Source organism: Pyxicephalus adspersus, chromosome 10 (assembly GCF_032062135.1).
Source record: "Pyxicephalus adspersus chromosome 10, UCB_Pads_2.0, whole genome shotgun sequence".
Lineage (NCBI taxonomy): Eukaryota > Metazoa > Chordata > Amphibia > Anura > Pyxicephalidae > Pyxicephalus > Pyxicephalus adspersus.
The window spans coordinates 30,236,312-30,257,335 of NC_092867.1; the positions used below are offsets into that span (position 1 = coordinate 30,236,312).

Consider the following 21,024-nt stretch of genomic DNA (forward strand, 5'->3'; position numbering starts at 1 on the left):
ATGGCCAGCTTAAAAGATCAATACACCCCAAACTAAAACAGGTGTAAAATTGGGGTGTACAAGTAGAGCCAGATGGGCCAGATGGATAAACCCCAGCTTCTTTATATGCTTTTGGTACTGCAACAGTAAGATCTCCCTTCCATAATTCCCAAACCTGTTCTGTTTCCACTTGAGAGTTGTAAATTTTACTTTCCCATGTTCTTACACCTTCTCCCGCATTCTCTATAACACATAATAGTAATAATATACCCATCAAGGACAGAGATCTCATGAATAAAGTTTTGAATAGGATGTAAACTCTTTATCTATTGTTCAATTCGATAATAATTCCTCTACCTGTGACCAATGGTTGTGATACAGCATTATTCTTGGTATACAATATTTAAATAAACAAACAAAGTTTGTTAAAAATTTGTCAAAGTTAAAAAAAAAAAGTTATTATTGAATAATTTTAAGGTTTAAGTGTCAAAATTTTAGCAATCAACTACAATTGTAAAACATACACGGATTGCTTTTTACACAGACTCTTCACTTGTCTCTACTTACTACCTAATAAATGTCTTTATGTCCAGGTATTAAGGAGAGGAATAATTTATTGTGAATACATTTATTATATCTACCAAATACTTCCAATGAAAAATAATACATAACAAAATGTTTTTTTTTAATTAATTTATCATCACTGCATAGCAGACATGAATCACACAGGGCTAATTTTTACAGAGAATACAATACAGTACAATGACCTACTAGTTAGAGTATAAAAAGTACAAAAAAGCTAAATCCGGTCTGCCTGACAATGGTTATTGTGAATGCAGACAAGTCTACACTTGTATTTTATGTATTGGGGGATTTGTCAGTTCTGTTAGGTATTAGAGTCCAAAGGAATTAGTAGGGAATTTTTGTAGCTTTGAATTAAATAGCTCAGCAGTGCTACATTTCTACCACACGTCTAGCTTTGATTTAACCATTCCAGAAATTAACAAGTAAAGAGCACAATGAATGCCACTTCTCTGCACAGTATGTATCTGCCAGATTCTCATTCTGCTCTATAATATCATCATTAACCTCCCTTGGTGCAGTCGGGACAGGCATGGATGGCAGAGTGGATGGGTGTGAGTTTTGATGGGATTTTGAGTCATGCTTCTTCTTTTTGACACCAGATTTCTTTTCTGCACCAGCGTTTTCGTTGACTTCTGGGTTAACTGGACTTCCCCCTAGCCCCACACTAGCTTCTCTTAAACGACCCTTCCCTTTGGGTTTCCCTTTTTCCAATTCCAAGGCAGTATTGCTTTCTTGTCTTCTCAACTGGGACTGCACTGCTTCTGATTTTTTACACAAGCGTGATTTTAAAGTTTTATCTTCACAGATATTCTTCATTTTCTTGAATCTCCCCAGTATTTGTTTCCAGTATTGCTTGGCTTTTGAAGCATACAATGGGCATCTCTGGGGCTCCCCTTCATACGTGCAGTTGTAGCTGCCACCCGTTGGCTCATTGCAACTTAATGAAAGACTTACAGTTGCCTCACCAACGATCTCCCAAGTGCACACGTGTTTGTGTTTGGTTGTGAACTGCCCTGAGCGTGCGAAAGTTTGAGGCTCTGCTTTCTTGTTGGCTGTTTTGTCAGCTTTGCCCAGCACGCCTTGTAAAGTACCCAGGCAGTTCAGCAAAAAAATAAAAGAAATTACACTGGAGTGCCTCATCTCATTAGCTCAATGTTGCCGGATGGTTTGTAATTCAAGGGTGTCCAAGCATCAATAATCTTTACAAGTGTTGGAGCTGAAACTATTTGGCATTCCAAAATTCCTGAAAGACACAACAGAGGAAAAAAAAATAAAACGTGGGTGACTCAAAACACAGGCAATTATCGAGGCATCGGCTCTAAAACATGCTCCCAAAAGAAGAAAAATAGGAATATTAAAATTTCCTCCTAATCACTGTAAATCTCAGCACTATTATAATGTAAAAGGTAGCTGGAAACGTGCAGAAAATTAATGAGAGGGCTTTAGAGAACAAAGCAGTTCTTTTTAAAATGTACAAGCACATGCAAATCACAAGCAGACCTAGCAGAAGTATTCAAGTGCAAATAAAACTTTTGTAGGAGTTAAATGCATCGAGCATTGTTAATGGAATATTTAGAAAATCAAAATGTGACTTTCCCTGATGCAATAATATGAAAGATCAAAATATGCAAAGACACAGCTCATGCAAAATTTATGCTTGCTACCTTTATGTTAATATGAGATTCTAATGTATTCAATTCTAATTGTTTGATGTGTTTATTGCAAGAACTACATAAATTATTTTAAACTTGCAAGCTACCTAGTTGTATTAAAAAATGAAATCCTTTAAAAAGTATGAAATAATTTTACACTATTACATTTTCTGTATTAGGTTAATATAATTTACTATTTTATATTATGCAGATATAAAGAATATTCTATATAGCAATGTTAAACTATGAAAGAAAGCAAAGCAAGCTTACCAGTTGGACAGCACCACTCGAGTAGTCTATAGGAGGGTGCATTAAGAGTGTCTTATCACTGGGACAGGAGGGGCCTTGGTCTCCCATTGCCCCTCCCAATAATCTTTTTATGCACCAACACACTTTAGTAAAAGGAGGAATCTGAAAGCTCCAAGCCAGCTATAAGGGGCTGTATGAATTGTTTATAAGTGTTTACTATTTTAGCAAACATTAAAGAAAAAAAAGAAAAAAGTTCTGGAAATACAGAAAGTTTTGAGCTTCATCAGCAGTTTATAATACCTATAATAATAATATTGTTTGATTTATGATCATGTTCATTTATTATGCCAATGGCAGGTGTTCAGATTTAGATAGTTAACAATTCTTACTGGGCAGAGACTATAACTTAATGTACAGGCAAACCCAAACAATTAAAACATTATATAAAAGTGCATTCAAAAACAATTCTGCTAGAAATCTAGAGCAAATTGTCACACTTCTGCTACACTGAACCTTTAGGCAGTATATTACCAGATCACTTCTCTGGGGCACCCTCCATATCACACGCTTCAATGCATCAAAATTGGTTTCAGTAATAATCATGAAATTCAGCAAATATTAGCAAAAATCAGAGTCTTAGTGCACTGCAACAGTATGTGGGGATAATGTCAGCATGTTCAATGAAAAAAAAAATTATTCATAGGGAACCTTGCAGACAGAACAATGTTCTAAAATAAAATGTGTGTTTATTAGTAACAAAATACTGTACTTAGAAGCATGGGGATGTCTGTAGCATACTGAATTTCCTCCATTTTGCATTTATTTTCTTCCATTAACAGCCTGTTTAAAATTTCCAACTACTTTTCATTGGGATTAAAATCAGGGCTATGAGTGGGCCAGTTCATAACTTCATTACCTATTTTGGAGTCATTAGTCGTTGAATTTGCTAGTGCGCTTTTAATCGTTATATTGAAAACTCACCCCTTCTGTCTTTATTGGCACGGTAGTAAAAACTGAAGGGGAAACTTGCAGCCTCCTGAGATACATATATCACATATCTGTGCAGGCTGCCCCTCATGTGCATGCTAGAGCAGAAAAAATTTTGGTGCTCCGCGGCTCAGGACGTTGCGCCCCCAACCAGGTCAGGAGAAGGACCCCATTGTGGGGGAGCACCGGCCAGAGCCGCGGATATAGGTCAATAGGTATACATTCAATGAAGGCTTTCAGCAAAAAAAGGTAGGTGATTTTTTTTAATGCAAGTATTACTTCAGATCATCATGCAGACTTTATTGATATGCAGAATTTATAGCTGATTTGATGACTGAAAGGACCATGAAAAAAATACCATTTCCATCACCATGCTTCAAAGTTGGTATGGCTTTCTTGTCCTAAAATGCTGCCTTCAATCCAAACATGTATGCTGGTATATTAGACAAGCTTCATTTATGATTTATTAGTCTATAGCACATAATCTTAGAAGGCCAGGGTTTTTCCTATATGTAGTTTTGCTTTCATTTATATTTTGAGCAGGCGTATTCCTTCAGTGCAGTTTCTAATTGATGCATGTACTTTAACCGGTAGCAGTACTAAGGAAAGTAGCAATTTTCAGGGAAATACCTCCTACCCCTGTTCTTGTCTCCTGCAGATGTCCTGCTCCTAGGTAGAATAATGTCCATCAAAGGATGAGGATTCTGTAGCTGTGACCCCTGAAAAAAGGTATTTATACAAAAAATATTATAACAAATTTAAAGGGAGTGAACAGATCCTCAGTGTGTATTGGTTGCTTGCAAGTCTATGCCTATTTCTTTTTTGATTTCGGTATGCTCAGTCTGCAGAATGAATAATTTCTGCAACACTACAAGCTGATCTTCATCCCCTCAATAAATGTAGTTTTGTTCATTTCTTATTATGTCTCTTTTAAAATTCTTAGTAAAACTGTGATCACATGACATTCTCCTGCTTAGTGACCATTTATGGCAGCCATAGAGGGGAGATCCCTGCTCAGGTGTGAATCAGCTGATTAAAGTTCCTCAGACTCGTAAACAAACCCCTGTTTTTACTTACCATGTTTTTTTGTGTGATTAATGCATTATATAACATAACTTGCCTGCAGTATCAAGCACATGGTGTACTCTTTAGTGGATCTTTACACGTTTACAAAAGCATAAACTGCATGCAAATAGATGATTAAAGATCAGCAACCCCCCTCAAATTTTGCAATGTATATAATTCAGAATAAGGAACACATGCATGCTTAAAATTTAATGTGAAAACTGCAGGCTGAATTGCAATAAAATAGCAGTTATCTACCTACTCTCTGGCACCCCCTTGTGTTTCAGAATAAAATGGTCAATCACAGAACCCTATGTATAAACAGCATCAGAAGTTAGTATGTATATATATATATATATATATATATATATATATATATATAATTATATATATAATTATATATTTAAATATATTGATTGTTTTATTTTTAGGTCTATATGGTGGCATTGTAAATGTGCAAAGAATACCCAATTACCCTGTACAAAAAAATTGCACATTATTGGATGTGTACTTTGCAAAATACCTCTCTTTGCTAAGTGAACATCCTAACATTCTTTAGACAATCAACTCCATGATTTTTGTTTCTGACAAATGCATTAGTGTACTCTATTTATTTTACCTGAATCAGTATCACATTGAATGGTATAAAAGAGATGTCCTGGAAACCCTGTCCACCCACACACAGCATAGTTAAGAGGTCACCTTAAACTAACCTAACAACAGTTTAGATTTCACTTGAAAGGTGAAATAAAGAACAATTTGTGAGAAGCACTAAAATTATTAAAGTAATGTACATTAATGTCCAGTTTAACTATGATAGAGACTTTTAATATTAAAAAAAAATTTAATATTATTTTCAATATAATACCATTGCAACCAGTCTTGTCTTCAAAACTTCTATTAATCATTATTTTTCATCTTTTGGCTTTAAAGCTTTTTTTTCCTTTTTTTTAGATGCTCCTTATTTAGAAATAGATAAAAGTGAAGTCCTTTTTCTTTTTTTTATTTGAAAACAGAAAATGCAACATCAAAAGGCTCTTAGAACATGCTGAAAGGGTTTATAACAGCATTATCTTCTTTGGCATCCAAACTCATTGTCATCAAAATACAACTTTTAGAAACTTAGAAAAAAATGAGAAATAACGATTATTAATTTACACCTAATGTGGACATCATGCAGATATAAAAAAGGGCAGTAAATGAAGATATGTATCCTTAGAAAATCTCATTTAAGTGAATGTTAATGTCTATTTTTTTTTTTTTTTTTATCCTTTTTGCTCCTTTTTATACTGTTTTTATTATATCTCTTCAAAAAAGATTCCTGTTTCCCTAAAGGGTTAAATATATCTATAAATAAGGAGATCATACTTTATTGGTAAGGTATTTTTATTATATGTTTTGTGTTTATTGCACTTAATTTTTCCATGTGAGCACAGCCATAGGCTCCTGACAGCGAGGGATCCCCAAGCACTAGAGGGCAAATGAGGACAGGTGTCCCTATTTGCATGCTTAAATCGTCATCAAGGTTTACCTTATCTCAGCCAATCAAAGGAGACGTCATGTGAGGACACTGCTCCTGTGTCCCCAGCAGAGCATTGGCATGTTCTGCACCCAGTCTTAAGGATTGGTAAACTCTAATTTGTTGTGTTTTTCAGTTTAGATACTCTTTGCCAAAAACTAGTGTAAGTACCAAAATTGGTTTTAACTGCTTTGTATGAATAATTAGGACTGGTAAGGAAGAAAAATGGGGAAAAAGTGAAAATTGGGTTGATGACTCATCACTGAAATCCAGATATTTGATTAGTCTAGTGGCTGGAAGTGTGTTTTAGACCATTGTGAGCCATTCCTTATTCTATTTTAAATTAAAAGAAAAGTTAGAGCTGGGGATAGGTGGCAAATTGATAGCTTTAGCAGAAGCAAAGCCCAAACTCATACTTTATTTTTAGACGATTTTAGACGATCTTTAGTTCTGATCAGATAATTGCATCTTGCAGTCATTCATCATTTTTAGACATGCTGCTAAACTTAAGTGAGGCCACCAAGGTATTCTTTAAGCTTACCTTTAAATAGAATCATCACTGCCAGACACAAAAAAAAGCCTACTTGCAAAATATTTAAAGTGAGATTTTTTTATTAAATCTAGAATACTACATACTTTACATTTCTGCATTTATTGAGTCTCAATTTGCAACAAAAACTCCCACATTATTTTTTATTATCATAATCTCAGTGCAGTTAACATGGGTATAACAACCTGACAGACAGACGGATATAACAACCTGACAGACATCCAACTGGTGACATAGCTTACCAATTTTTTTTTTGTAGAAGCGACCCAGCTTTAAAGCCACCTGATCATTTTTACATAAACAGTAATATGCAATATACAAATAAAGACCACAATGTGCAAATAGCAAAGAATAGTCAGTGTTCCTAATTCCAGTGAAAGGTTTCATTAAAAGATTAATATATTCCAGTGAGTGCAACCTATCATTGGGAGCACTAAAGAGAAAAAGGTTTGCACATTGTGGACTTCATTTTAATTTACATTCACAGTAATATAGTTAAAAAAGGACCTATTATTTTCAGTATATAATATTGACATATTTTTTTATGATTCTTTGGAGAGTTATATTAATACAGCAGCTTAATATAGTGCTGGGAACCTATATTTCTTACATAAAATAGGTTGACAATCCCATTCCATCACCCTCATCATGTGTCCCTGGCTTACCTGAACCTTCCTAGTGCTCAGATTTCCACATTGAGTGACTGGATGGATAGAGACAGGAGTGAACATCTGTATGCTGATATCCACTGGTTATTACAATGTTTCTCAACTAGCATTCCTCCAGAAGTTGCTAGGGATTCCTGGAGCAAAAAGCAATTAATGACTCTGAATCTTTGATCTCTTGTTTTTTCTATAGGAATGACATTCTTCCCACTAACCACCAAACTAAAGTACTGTTAGCTGTGGATATAGTACTTACAGCAGGGTTCCCTAAAGACCTGAAAGTTATTTCACAGGGTTCACCAGTGTTAAAACAATCAAGAAACACCAGGTTCAAAAAATATAAGAGAGTGCCTTATAATCGGGGAAACAGGGTATGTGAAGTGGAACCGTTTTTATAAACAGTGTGACATTATTTAACTCTATTGGATATATATATATTTATATATGGGTTTTAGGTACATGTTTCTGTAAAAATGTGCATTTTAGCAGTTGTGTGAAAAGTTTTCAGTGAATAATAGAGTGATTGTTTATAATAGAAAGTGTCCTCATGTGCCTTCATATTTTAAAAAAACCCACCTGTAAACATGTTTTGTGCTTCAGATTTCATTATAAACAAACTTGTCTATTTCATGGTAAGCCAACAGGACCTTTCTGACATGCAGTACATTTTTTGCATCATTAAAAACCATTCGGAGTGGTAAAAAGATGAAATCCAGAATGCTGGGGACAGGTGTATGAATTCCAGAGGAGGGAGCCAAGGCAGGATGAGTCATGCCACAAATCACAGAGAAAGTTAAACTCTTCATTTCTACTGTCCATTACAAAGTTTACCAGCATTATGTGCGTTTGACTTGTGATGACCTACTTTCCCCGTCTGTTACAAGCTTTGCTTTTTCTCCTAATTTCCTGGTTTGAAGTTGGCACACGGGCAGACTCTAATGAGAGAAGAATCTTCAGAAAGCAACCGGATTTTATCATCACAATTCGGAATGTTTGTGGGAAGTCAGCCAATTAGTAAGTTAGTACGTAGCAAATTTATCTCCAAAGTATAAAGCACACAGTGAAAACCATATCATAAAGGGCACTAGACAAAACCAAGAATTTGTATTTGTGTAAAGAGTATATTAACTCCAAATCTACTTGTAGTATGTCTGGCATCATGCCTTACTGTGTACAATTTTGTTAATGTATATAAACTTTTTTTTATACATTTCAGCTATCCAGCCTTTAGAAGTGGTAGCTGCAATAGTTTTTATTTTTTCAAGAACATTCTCTACAGGTATGAATAAATGATCAGTCATTTGGAATTCCAGTGTTATTGAAACTTCCTATGTACTGAACTGATAAAGAAATCTTAGCAGTTTTCCCACCTTCTTTAAACCACACAAAATACATGAGGGAACTATTGAAATCATTTTCAGTCTTAAGGCAACGACTATAATTTCTATATATACACAGCTCACAGTACATTAGTGTAGTGGTCAGTAGGAAGAATCTCTCTTACATTTCTGGCCAGTGGGAAGAATGTCACCCTTACAGATAGCCAAAAAGGTTATTGGTATCACTTAAACTGACCTGAGAGTCACAAACTTCTCATTGTCAGGAAACCCCCAGCAGCCTCTGGAGGGACTCTGGTTGAGAAACACTGGTCTAGGGTGTGCAAGCCTTTCCAACAGACGACTGTAGAAGCCCATGTAGACCAAATAGGAAGACCAACATCCAACTAAAGCAGTCCACACAGCAGGTTTTTGCTTAGTGTGAAGCAGTGACATGATGTTGTCAGCTCACAACAGAAAGTATTGTTTGGAGTAGGATCTTCAGATAGGACACCTTGCAAATGATACCTAAAAAATAATCACCTCTGGAATTATAAATATCTTTCCAATACATACAAAGTAAATGCTCATTGCGCGCAAATGTTGGGTGAATATGCCTAGTTTGACCTGTCTTAAAGTTAAATCCAAAATTTATTAGATACTAGACAATAGATTTCTAGATCTTTGTCACCTAATACATTGGTTGGGATCTCACAAGTACTCCAGACCTCCATGTACTCTTGTACATGATTGCTGTGCTAAGATCAGAAAACAAAAAAAAAGATACAAGCTCTGTTTTACGCAAGATGGGTATGATGTCAAGGTGTCACGGTTTTATCACAGATGGGGTAGACCCTTCATTTTATCAGCACACTTGGCAGGTATGTATACGGAGCGTAGAGTTTAAGGCACCAGGCTCCAGCTTCACCAGCGCACCCTACAAGGTATGATGAATTTTAGGAGGCGGTGCCCAGGTTGCAGCCCCCTGTACACCCAGGGGCTGGTAACTAACTGCTGAATGGGTAGGACCAATGCATAGTACAAAAGCATAAGGCAAAAGTGTAGTTGGACAAGCCAAGGTCAGGGCAGGCGGCAATTAAGAGTAGTCAGATCGCAGCCAGGGTCAGTATATCAAAGTGTCAATATCAGAAGATACAAACTGGAACCTGGAAACAAAGCCTGGAAGAATTCCTTGTTCAGGCAACATCCTGTTGCAAGTCACTTTCTTATATAGGTAAAGTCATGTGACAAAAGAAGACCATGTGACCAGCAGGGAACATAACCTACCACCAGAGGGAGTGCTGGAGCCGAGGCAGCTCAGGTAGTGTTCTGCCAGCAGATGGAGCATGTCTGCGTAATATTCCAGTCCTCTGGGGTAAAGGGGCAGCTCTCAGGGAGTCACATTCTTCAGCTTTCATAAAAAAAAAACCTCCTATATGATCGGACCATGAATAGGGTGGCCTTCTGTGTCTGTGTCTTCCAATCGGGCTCCTGCGTTGTCTCCCTCACACCGGTTTCAGATGGAAAATATAAGTGAATGTTTCAACACATAGGCAAAGTCCATAGATGTCAGGAAATATGCCATGAAAAATGCAATTATTGCAGAAGTGCATGTAAAGAGAAGTGGTTGCTTATGATGCATCCAGCAAACAAACTAAACATGTTTGAATTAGAGATACATCTAATTTATAGAAAAAATATTCTATAAGAAATGTAAAAGCCACCATTGGTAAATTTCATTCTGGCAATGCTAGCTCCTCAGCTGGTATACCCCGCTCTCAGTTCTTTGGGTCATCATCTACAAACTAAAACATTGAAGGTTGGGGGCCAGCATAATATCTAAGGAACTAGAATTTCCATGGGAAGGTCAGGAATGGCGACTGCATATTGCTTCTAGGAAAGGTTCATTTTAACACTGGAATCATCCAACATGGCAAAATAAAAGGAATATTACTCCACCCAGGAAAATTCAGAAATAGGGAAATTCTAGCTTAAGATTTCATTCGATGGAGCATGCAAATTCTTCTGTTTGTTTGCAGGCACCATTTCACTTATTTCCAAGAGTTTTATAAGAATGCTGTTTGTTATAACCTGATGGCTATTGAAAAAAAGATGGCTAAAGGTTAAAATAAAAGACGGACTCATTATCCTGGTTCTGGTTTAGGAACTGAAAATAGAGCACTCATGTGAATGGGAAAGAAGCAAATCGGAGTCTACATATGGAGATTGCGTTGTCTTCATGCCTCAAGGTAGCCAGTACTTGTTGGTCATTACCATGATTGGAGAACACTTCACAGGCTAAAATAAAGAAATTATATTCTTGTGATTGCAAATACAAATTTTGCTGTATGAGTCATTCCCTCTTTCTATTCTCATCAGCATTTAAATATGTCATCCAATAATACTGGCATAATACCCATGTGTTTATTTTACACAGGGTCAAATTTTCACTGGAAAGTTTAATCTGTTTCAATGTCTTTAAACCTCTATCTCATGCATATTTAGACTTTTCTAACCAAGAGAAAATCACATTCATTATGGTTCAAATGTATTCACACACCTCAATATTACATACACCAATGGTGTATTGCAGGGTAGCACTAAATCACATCTGCTTAGCATGTCTATTTCCAGGTTTTTGATCGGGCTGGGATATGGACCATAAAGAGAAGGACTGCATAATGAAGGATATATCATCATGTTGTGGAGGATCAAAACAATCCCTTTAAATGTAAATTACTAGAAAATATCTGAAAAAGAAGCTTTCTATGTTGGGGGATGGCTGTATATTGACTTTCAGTTGTGAGCAGGATTCTGAAATAAAAATATATTTTCCATATTTCAGTCATTACAGTTCCTTTAGGTTGATTTTTAAGTCTTCTAGGTTTCTCTCATCTTTTGTTCTAAAGACTATTTTTACAGGGATCAATAGCTCAAACTGAAATTTACATACTAAATTAAATAAATCAGAGCAGTGACTGATCTCCATCAATTCTAAGGTTTTAGTGAGAGACAGAAAGTTTGAAAAGAGACAGCTTGGCTATTCTTTTTCTTTATAAAACACATCCTACTCTTGGAATGCAGTGTCATGTGTCCAATATCAAATTGTTAGCCTTGTGCAAACGTATTGCATGGGCTGGCAACTTTCTTTTTTACCAGGGCATTTCTACTGTGGCTTAAATAAAATGAAAATGTCTATACTGCTGGCGTGATGTTATAAACAAGAATTCAGCATTTCTGAACCACCATGGTCATTATATTCATATATATCACATATTCTGTCCATGCTTAAAAGGCATATTGGTCACCAGAACCTTGATGATATTATCACTGGAGCTGGTGTTAATGCAAAAGAAGTATTCCTCACCAATTTATAAATTCAGCATTTGCAATCTGCTGAAAAATGTATAATGTTTTGAAGATTACATGATATCACATAAGATATCATAGAGAACTTTTTTTAGAGTTTGTGAGAAAAAAGTCTTCTTCCTATACCCCTACAATTCCTGTGTAACCGGGGCCATTGAAATGATAGAAATCAGATAAAAACCCACTTTATTTCTTGGCTGATGGAGAATTATCATTGGCTAGATCGGTCTTTCTCAACCTTTTTATCCCAAAATAACCCTGAAATAAATTTTGACCTTCAGGGAACCACAGATAAAATGAACTCATTAATGGTTGGTGAGAAGAATGCCCCATTAAGATGGGGAAATAATTCCCTAGTAAAAGTACTACTATTCTATATAGCTAAATGAGCACTGGTGTCACCATCCTGGCCCTGCCAAATGGCCTTGACCCTGAAACATTGCAGGCACCATCAGATGGGAAGTGAATCAGCCAAAGCTCAAGGAACCCCAACAATCACTGGAAAAACCCTGGTCGAGAATGGCTGATGTGTACAGCACCCTGCCAGCCCCTCCACCAGCATCACAAATTCACAGTGATCACGTTCATGGTGGGGGGGAAGGAACCAAGGAAGACAAAATATTATCAGAATAACTTCCATCTTTAATATATTAATAGAAAATATATACATATTCTGCACCTAACCTTTGTTAGTTTTCGAGGGTATAAAGCCTTTGCATTCCTGTTCCACCATTACTGTTGTAACCACCTCATTCAGAATAGGCATAATCAGCAAAACCCAATGTTACAACAGCATCACCAACCACTACATAGCCCCACCATATGGAGGGTCTCCTTCTAAACCATAAGTGGTATCTGAAAAAGGGGTAGAGGTCAGCAGAATGGAAAGAATCACGTTGGATTAATTACAGTCTTTTACAAATTAAAATGTTTAAATGGCCTTAAATTGGAGTTCATTATTTATTTATTAGCTACAAATCAAGGTCATTTGAACCTGGCCTAGAGGAGGAAAAGTTCTTTAGTTCTGTCTTTGGTTGGCAATGCTACTCTAGATTGGCAATGCTACTCCTAGATATAGGACAGTGAGTATATTCTAGGGTTAAAAAAATCATGTGTATCTACCATGATATCCAACAAATATGGAAGTCTTCAAGGTTAATTTCAAACAAGGTGATAATACTACGTATTTTAATTTTTGACGTAAATTATACTTTTTATGTGAGTGTATTCAGAGCAATGACCAAATTCTATGCAGTCCTCTATTCTGCCACCATCTGTTCTTTGCAAAGGAAGCCAAGCTTGCCCAATCTTCATGTTGATTAAGTTCATTTTGTGAATAATAATTTATTTCAGGATTAACTTCTAGCTTTGTTTTTCTTGTGGGGAAATAGCATTTAGTTTAATCATGCTATACAGAGCAAGGGTGGGAGTTAATCTCATATCGCTTTAGTAAAACAAGGCAAAGCAGTGAAGGTAAATGTAGGCTGTGATAATACAGCACTTCATAAGGATATATTTATATAAAGAAATACAGCTGAATTACCGAGTTTTATGACTAATGCCTGTGTTACAGCTACAATTTAAATGCCACTGGAAACATGTCCTTTTTATGTTTATTATACCCAAGGCTGGAATTCTTTATGGCCAAAATGAGTCGTAACCTACCCCTTAGTAGAATAAAATATTGTTTACTAACTGATCAAACTTTCCAAATCCCAATTCTAGCAGATCCGAGTGATAATCTTTTATAGTTTTGTATTTAGGTGTATTGCAACATTTTATATGTGGTTACACGTTTGGGCCAGTTGAGTAGCATAGGAAGGGGTAGGGAGTTGCATTGCTGCAATTTGCCTTAAAATTCCAGAATACATGTGAATTCTAACACTATGGAACTCTGGGTGGGGTGTGTTGAGGTATCTGAAGGGTGACTACAGCAGCCAAATAGAAATGGAAAGACCACAAAACCTGAGGAGCATGGGCTAATTAAAAAGGAAGAAGACCATTGTATGTGGCTAGGAGGGAAACACAGAAGAGGCAAAAATTGTTCAATTTTCCCTGACACACCGAAATGTCAGCCCCCCTGTACAATTATGTACATCAAGAATTCTCATGACCCCCACACTCTCATCTAACTGACTGCTGGCCAAAAAGTCCAAATATTTTATTTACCAAAATATGATATGATGACTCCAACCATGATAATTATCTTTTTTTTTCCTTTTGGGTTTTTCCTTTTTACTTCCTGGTGGGCAAGCAAAAGCCAGTTATTACCTGGAGATGGGCTTTCATTTTATTTTTTCAACGACGGTGACACAAAATAGTTATGATAGTTCACTTGGAGAACAGTGCAAACTGTAACAACAGATATAAGATATGGGCTCTGTGTTGAGAAAGGATTTGTGGTAAAGAACAAACAAATCACTTCCACTTGCTACACCTCTCTAGTTCCAACTCAATCACAAAGCAAGCCAACTGCACTACAAGACAATTGTCCCATGCTAGCATATTAACCACCCTCCTTCTGGAATCACCTACCAGTGTTTTTTGCCTAGACCAGCCTTTCTTAACCTTTTTACCCCTGGGAAACCTTATAAATAATTTTCCGGTCCCAAGGAATCTTTCAAATAATTTTCAGGCTGCAGGAAACCAACGCTAAAACCAATATGATGGAGGTCAGTGGAAAAAAAAGCCTCTTAAATTAGTGGCCAGTGAAAAAAATGCCCTCCCTACAGAGGTGGCTCGAATATAACCTTAGAGCCATACAGCTGGCTCTACCAAGTGGTGTTGGTCCCAGAACTATGCAGACATTATGAAATGGGAGATTAATTAGCCTTCGTTCGTGGAACCCCTATCGATGTCTGGAGAAGGAGAATGGATGGTCTAGACCACTGGTCGCCAAACTTTTCAAACCTACAGATCGGGCATGCGCGGGGAACCATGTGTCGCTCAAAGGGGAAGAAACTTCCCCCAGAGTGACGTCGTGATTCCAGAACTTGCCCACGGCCCTGAGCCCGCGATCCTTCCCCTGACCCCCTGAGGGGCGCACCGCCTAAAGCCGCAGACCACCAGTTGGCGGCCGCTGGCCTAGACTGAGCAAAATATATATACATCTTGTTTAGGTTTTTCTTCCTCTGCATTTGTAGTTATAATCCTGCTTTACATACATTAAATGTGCTTTACATATATTAAATCAGAATGACAGTTCTGAACTACATACTGTAAATAACTATAAAGATACATAGCTAGTTAGTTAGATAACTTTATACAGTCGGATTAACTCTGGAGCTGATGTTAGGTTTATCTGTTGCCCGGTCAATCACCTCCAACTTCAGAGTCTACCCAGAAGCTTGAATGTATTAAGATGTATGAAAGATATAAGCCCTGGGCAGGATCCTCATGTATAGATTCCCACTGTGCAAATGTGACTTCGTTATTATGCAGACTGACACCTTGGCATGGTTAGGAAAGGCTATCCAGACACTCATTATCACACATCTTCTATCTTATGACTGATCAATTCATCAGCAGTGTTATAATCAGTGTCTCGAGACACTATCTTACCTGCTTGGTAGCACTACCTACCCTACTTGTCATTAAGCAGTGGAAATATTTCAGTAAATGCAGGCAAAAAAAAATTTTTGGTTGTAAAATTCTCTAATAACATTAAACATAAAATATCAGAAATCAGCTTTTCTAAGAGGGTGAATCAATAACTCGCTTCATTTAGTGAAAAAATAGACAAACGTTTTGTTTGCATTTTCTGGTGGGAGTCCTCCTGTGCATAATATGTTCACTTTTGCCAGTAACAACAATTTTTCTCCTTTCTGTGAATCTCTGTGGGAAGGTTTTGGGCAAATCCATTCATTCATTTGACTTTAACAGCATTCCATAAAATGAATTATCTCTGGCAAACAGGCGGGTATCCCATGATAAAGGAACTGCTGATCCTGGTCCACATTCCTTTCAGCAAATAAGTGGTAATTTTTATTACTCTGAATACTCTATTAACTGATATTTACCTTTTCTTGGATCCATTAACATCCAAGAATGTGCTCACATCCCTTGGTTAGGTGAACCACACCAGTGCAATACGCATTACAAAATGTTACAATAAACAATCAGCATGAGCCTATTTTTTGTTGTAGCAAACCAAAACAAACTTTGGGCCTGACTTGTTAAAGCTCTCCAAGACCAGAGAAGACACATTATCATGGGTGAACCTGTATGATGCAAAAAACATGGAATTCATTTGGCAAATATTTTCAATCCTGGACTAGGTTTGTTCAATCACACAGGTTTACCTATGATAGTCTATTTCAAGTCTCTGAGAGTTTTAAAAAAATCTTGGAAAAGTAAAGTTGAAAGTGTAACAGATAAGAAAAAAATGTTTTTTCCCTCAAATAATTATATATTCAAGATGAATAGTCATACTTCCTAATGTAGTTTGTGATTTTATTTGCCTTCAGCACTGCTCCTGTTTCTTTATGATTGGTGTCATCAAATATCCACAAGTGAAGCCCAGCAAAAATGGTGGCATAGGTATGGCAACCCATCCAAGCAAAAGGCTTGTTGTATCAAAATCAAATAATTTCTTTGCCCAAGCTCAGAAAGAGCAGTCATTTCCTGGCAGAGTGCCCCTTGCATTTTTTTCTGCTTCACCTCCATTAGTTTATCAGCAGATTGAGCTTACATGAGACTAATGAGACATTGACTGCTCAGCCCAGGTTTAATGGTGAGAATAGAAGAAAACTACGGTTGTGTAGAGTAGGTAGCCATAACCATAGTAGAGCTAATTTGTAAAAAAAAGAGCCAACATGGACTTACTAGACATCAGTCCTCCAATCTAGCTCCACACTTTTCACCTATTGCAAGCCCCTACTCTGCCTTAGGAGGTAGTTGTGATCACGGTTGCCCCCTGGGCTTCTGTATGCAAAGGATGGCATCTGGGGAAGGACTGACAGAGGACCGCACACAGATAATTCAGTAAAAAGGAATCCAGCAGAGACAAGTCCATAACACATATCCAGAGGTCATATACAGATAATCCATCCACCAAACACAATATCCAAGAGTTAAGGCAAGAGTCAGGTCACAGGCAAAAATCCATCCAGGCAGCATACAATCTCACGGTTAGGAAACAGACAGTGAATCCAATGAATAAACATACCAGCAGCATGTGAGCAAGCCTAATGCTACAACAGGCAACTGGTGACTATGGGGCTATACAGTCCTAGCAGCCAATGGCAGGACAGGATGAAGTTAGGGACTAATCTGCTCCTAAAATCCCCTTCAGCTGTGCACAGCCACAGAGTAAGTGGTGGGGATGGAAGAGTAATTCTAGTAAGTATGTCTCAGGCTGCACTGCTAAAGGGAATTCTGATATTCCTTGTTCTCCTTGCTGCAAGCGGAGGGATTGCTAGCCAGATAAGTGTCTCCTAATATTAATCAAGTAATAGAACCCGTCCTTTGCCCAGGGAGACCAAACTCAAGTTCCTCCCTGCAGGGGCTATTTGGGATCCAGCTGGGGCTAACAGCTGACCATCAGAAGAATGAAGAGGATGATAGTATTAGATGGTAATATTAGTATTAGATGGGAGCTGTGTTTAATGTAAACCCTTTGATTTGTCCTGTGTGGTCAATGTCCAGCCCTATTTATTTACTTTTCACCCAAATGAGATAGTTTACCTATGTTGACCCTATATTCCTATATATATTTGCATATAGGCATGTACATGTAAGCATATAGCATTATACCAGTAAAGACTGGCCAGAAAAGGATCATGGTATAGTTCGCCAACTAGAACAAAATATATACACCCATAAAATCATTGTTTTTATTCCATGTTTTTAGAGGTGTGTACTGGTGTAAGGCAGCTTGAATATCTTTCATTGCATACATTTTGTAGCATTCATTAGTATGGTTACTCTGTGACAATTCTTCTGAAACTAATAGATTGAGCTGTGTCACTCTGTCATCTAAAATAAATACTTTTAAATTGTTTCTTATATTGCTGTTCGATTTAGTCTATTTTGAGAGCTTTCGATGGGGAATAATAGAAAAGATTATATAGACGCTATGTATGGCGAGAAGGATAGAACACTGTATACGGTAGGATAGAACAATCTATATTCATGACCCTGGACCTCTATTTCTATTTCTAGGTGTCTATTAAAACAAATGAAACATTTCCAAATATTCCAAGTAGAAATAGATGGGCATTTTAAAGAAGTATCTACTTTTGCCCCAGGAAATAATCTGCTAGCATTATGTTTATTAGGTTTTTTATTCTCTTGCTGATCTCTCTCAACACTTTTATTTCTGATAAAGTTCAATCTTCCTGTGATTTCACAGCTTCTATATCCCTGGCTAAGTAGGATGCTCGTTTGCTACCATGGCAGTGCCTGTTGTTCCTTCATCAGGACAAATTAAGCAAGATTTAGCTTCACGTCCTTTGCTTATGTTAGATTCCTCCTGCTGAACCAACCTGATTTCTTCTGGAGCAGGAAAGGCTTGGTTTAGATTTTTTGTCATTGGTTATGAGCATCTTTACTGCTTGTAGATACCTAAACCAATTTAAAAAATGTTTGTCATTAAATCAAACAGGTTTGTTTTTTATTGCAGACTTTTTTCTTTGTGGACAGTCAGAGCCTAGGAGTAGTAAACAGAAGATGCTGTTGTGCGACCGGACAGTGCAATATAGGTTTAAAACATTGGATTACCTGGGGATGTAGATATGTTTACTGAAGACTTTGATTCATAATTCATAAGCACATTATAATAAAGGTACATGGGGCTATAATGCCTGCTTTAAAGAAGTTCCAAAAAGTATTTGTTGAGAGCTCAGGTAGTAGCTTTCAATTTCTCACAGACTTAGCTTAACTCCTCAGAAACTGCAACGATTCTGATGCAGAGAAACACTCTGAAAAAGAAACAAACCCCCAAGCATTGATTTTGCCATTTCTAGCTCATGCATTTATTCCACAGTTTAGCCATCTTTTCTATAAAGAAATCTTGTATACCTCTGGATGAAAATAAAATGAATGTTCTAACCTTGGATTTCATTTCTGAATATTTATTAAATCACTTTCTCTTTTCCACTCAAAAATTTTATACCAGTTCTATTAAATGGATTTATAGATCTGTGCTATATGTACAGAACCAGACTTTGAGCAAGTTTTTTGTGCAGAATATAATGAAGAGAATGGATCCACTGGTGTAATCAGCAGGCTTTACTGCCAGTGTGACAGCTGTGCTCAACATTGCAGCTGTCAGAATGACAGCAGAGCTCTGCTGATCACACTTTGAAAGATGTTCTGCAGGCATGGGCTATCAATATGAATTAGCTCTGCTTTTATTCATTTGTAAACTGCTGAAAAAAAACTTCATAGATAACAAAAACATTGTTAAACTATCTTTCTTTCCCACTAGGAAAAACATGACCATTCAAACATGATCCATCTCCCTAGTCTAGAACAAGTTCTCTTTCTGGCCACATGGGTCAACTGTTACCATTCAAACAAGCAGTCTAATTAAATACAATATAGAACCAAAAAAAATCTAATTAGTCAGGTTAGAAAAGTCATACAAGTTTAAGTGACTTCTGTTTGAGAAATTCAATTTTTGTTCATGTACACCCCACTCATCTTCATGAATTGAGAGATTGAGCCAGTGAAAATCTAATGATTGCTTTGCATTTTAATTGACTACACAAGGCTGATAAGAAAGAACCAACTGCATCATATGACAGTGCAATTGATGAATGTTGAATATGAAGAATAAGGAGAATGAGACAGAATGGATCCCATTGGACCAGGACCGTGGGGGAATCGACAGCTTTCCCCTAAAAGTAGATGTCATTTTTTTTTTAATAACAGTTCCGCTTTAAGTGCTGTTACTGCTTATTAGGAATATTAAATTAATTTAGCATGCATGATCTATGCACAGTTCAGATTACCTTTATAAATGTATGACTTCAACTAGAAATAAAGGGTTAAGTTCAAAAAAGCGAGACAACAAATGTTTCTTTACTTTGTTATTCTTATTGTCAGTTTATAACACAGATGGGTGAATTTATTTGTATGTATTAAAAGGTTTGTTTCATCCCAGTAGTGCTACTTAATAATGCTCTAGAGAGCGTTCCAAAACTACAGCATATGGCGACTATATTTATTTTAGCTATAAACAAAAAACAGTATCATAAAATTGTAATTCAGCTGCTCTAAATCTCTGTTATATGTGCTATGTTAGGAGGGATGGATGCAACATAAGCAGAGCTCATTTCAATAAATAGCTACTCCGACTATCCTATACCCATATTTCCTGCCTGCTGGGCTATCGCTAATTTGACGCAGACTGCTTTGATATACCAAGATACATCTGCAAATTGGTAATTGTATCACATGCTGGTGCAACTGGTCCTAGAAAAAAATGCCAAGGGGATTTCACAGCAATTTGGAGCAAAGACATTGCTTTTAGTTTCTTACAAAATGTTTTATGCATATACACATTTTTACAGCTGCTGGGTTTCAAAAATCTTAATTTAAAATTTAGGGAATACATTTTAGTCAATAGGTTTGCAATAAAGTTTCCATTTGATTTGTATGGGCAGCTTATTTTAAAATTAGATGCCCCTTATGCAGTGCCATCATTTTTACAGTATATGAAATTTATACATATATGAATTTATTTTTATACATATATTTATATTTATATATTACAAATGTGTGTCATATGTAAGGTTGCACTTTTTAACACAGCGGTGAATCACAATGCAAGCACTAAAAAGGAAATATTTATAAAAGCAAATTACCATTGTGTTTACAGCATGTGATCCTTTTAGAGTTTAGTTTTCAAACACTGACCCATGTCAGCATAATGGATAAACATTTTGTCAATTCAGAACTAAATGGAAAAAAATACCCTAGGAATTTCTCCAGTTTCCTGTAGTTGACAGATGAATAGAACAAGTGTTTCACCTTGTATCCATTTCTTCTATATTCATTCAAGCGATCACTGAGAGTCATTGTAGTAGTCCAAGTATTCCAGTGTGATATCCTTGACCTATCTTTAATCAAAGTAAAAGTAAGG

At 36.6% G+C, this 21,024-nt stretch overlaps 1 protein-coding gene across 2 annotated transcripts in view; it reads right to left on the reverse strand.

Moving 5' to 3' along the window:
• Positions 1–643: 643 nt before the first annotated feature.
• FGFBP3 (fibroblast growth factor binding protein 3) overlaps positions 644–21,024 on the reverse strand; it is a 42,166-nt gene continuing 21,785 nt past the window's right edge. Inside the window, exons 1-2 of one of the 2 annotated variants that reach the window (XM_072424690.1) lie at positions 2,487–2,558; positions 644–1,807 (exon numbers count right to left, since the gene is read on the reverse strand). In XM_072424690.1, coding sequence (XP_072280791.1) covers positions 964–1,704 — 741 coding nt within the window. In that variant the 5' untranslated portion in view covers positions 1,705–1,807; positions 2,487–2,558 and the 3' untranslated portion in view covers positions 644–963. Of the gene's footprint in view, positions 1,808–2,486; positions 2,559–21,024 lie in introns of those variants that run through there. The other variant, XM_072424691.1, reaches the window with a different exon arrangement.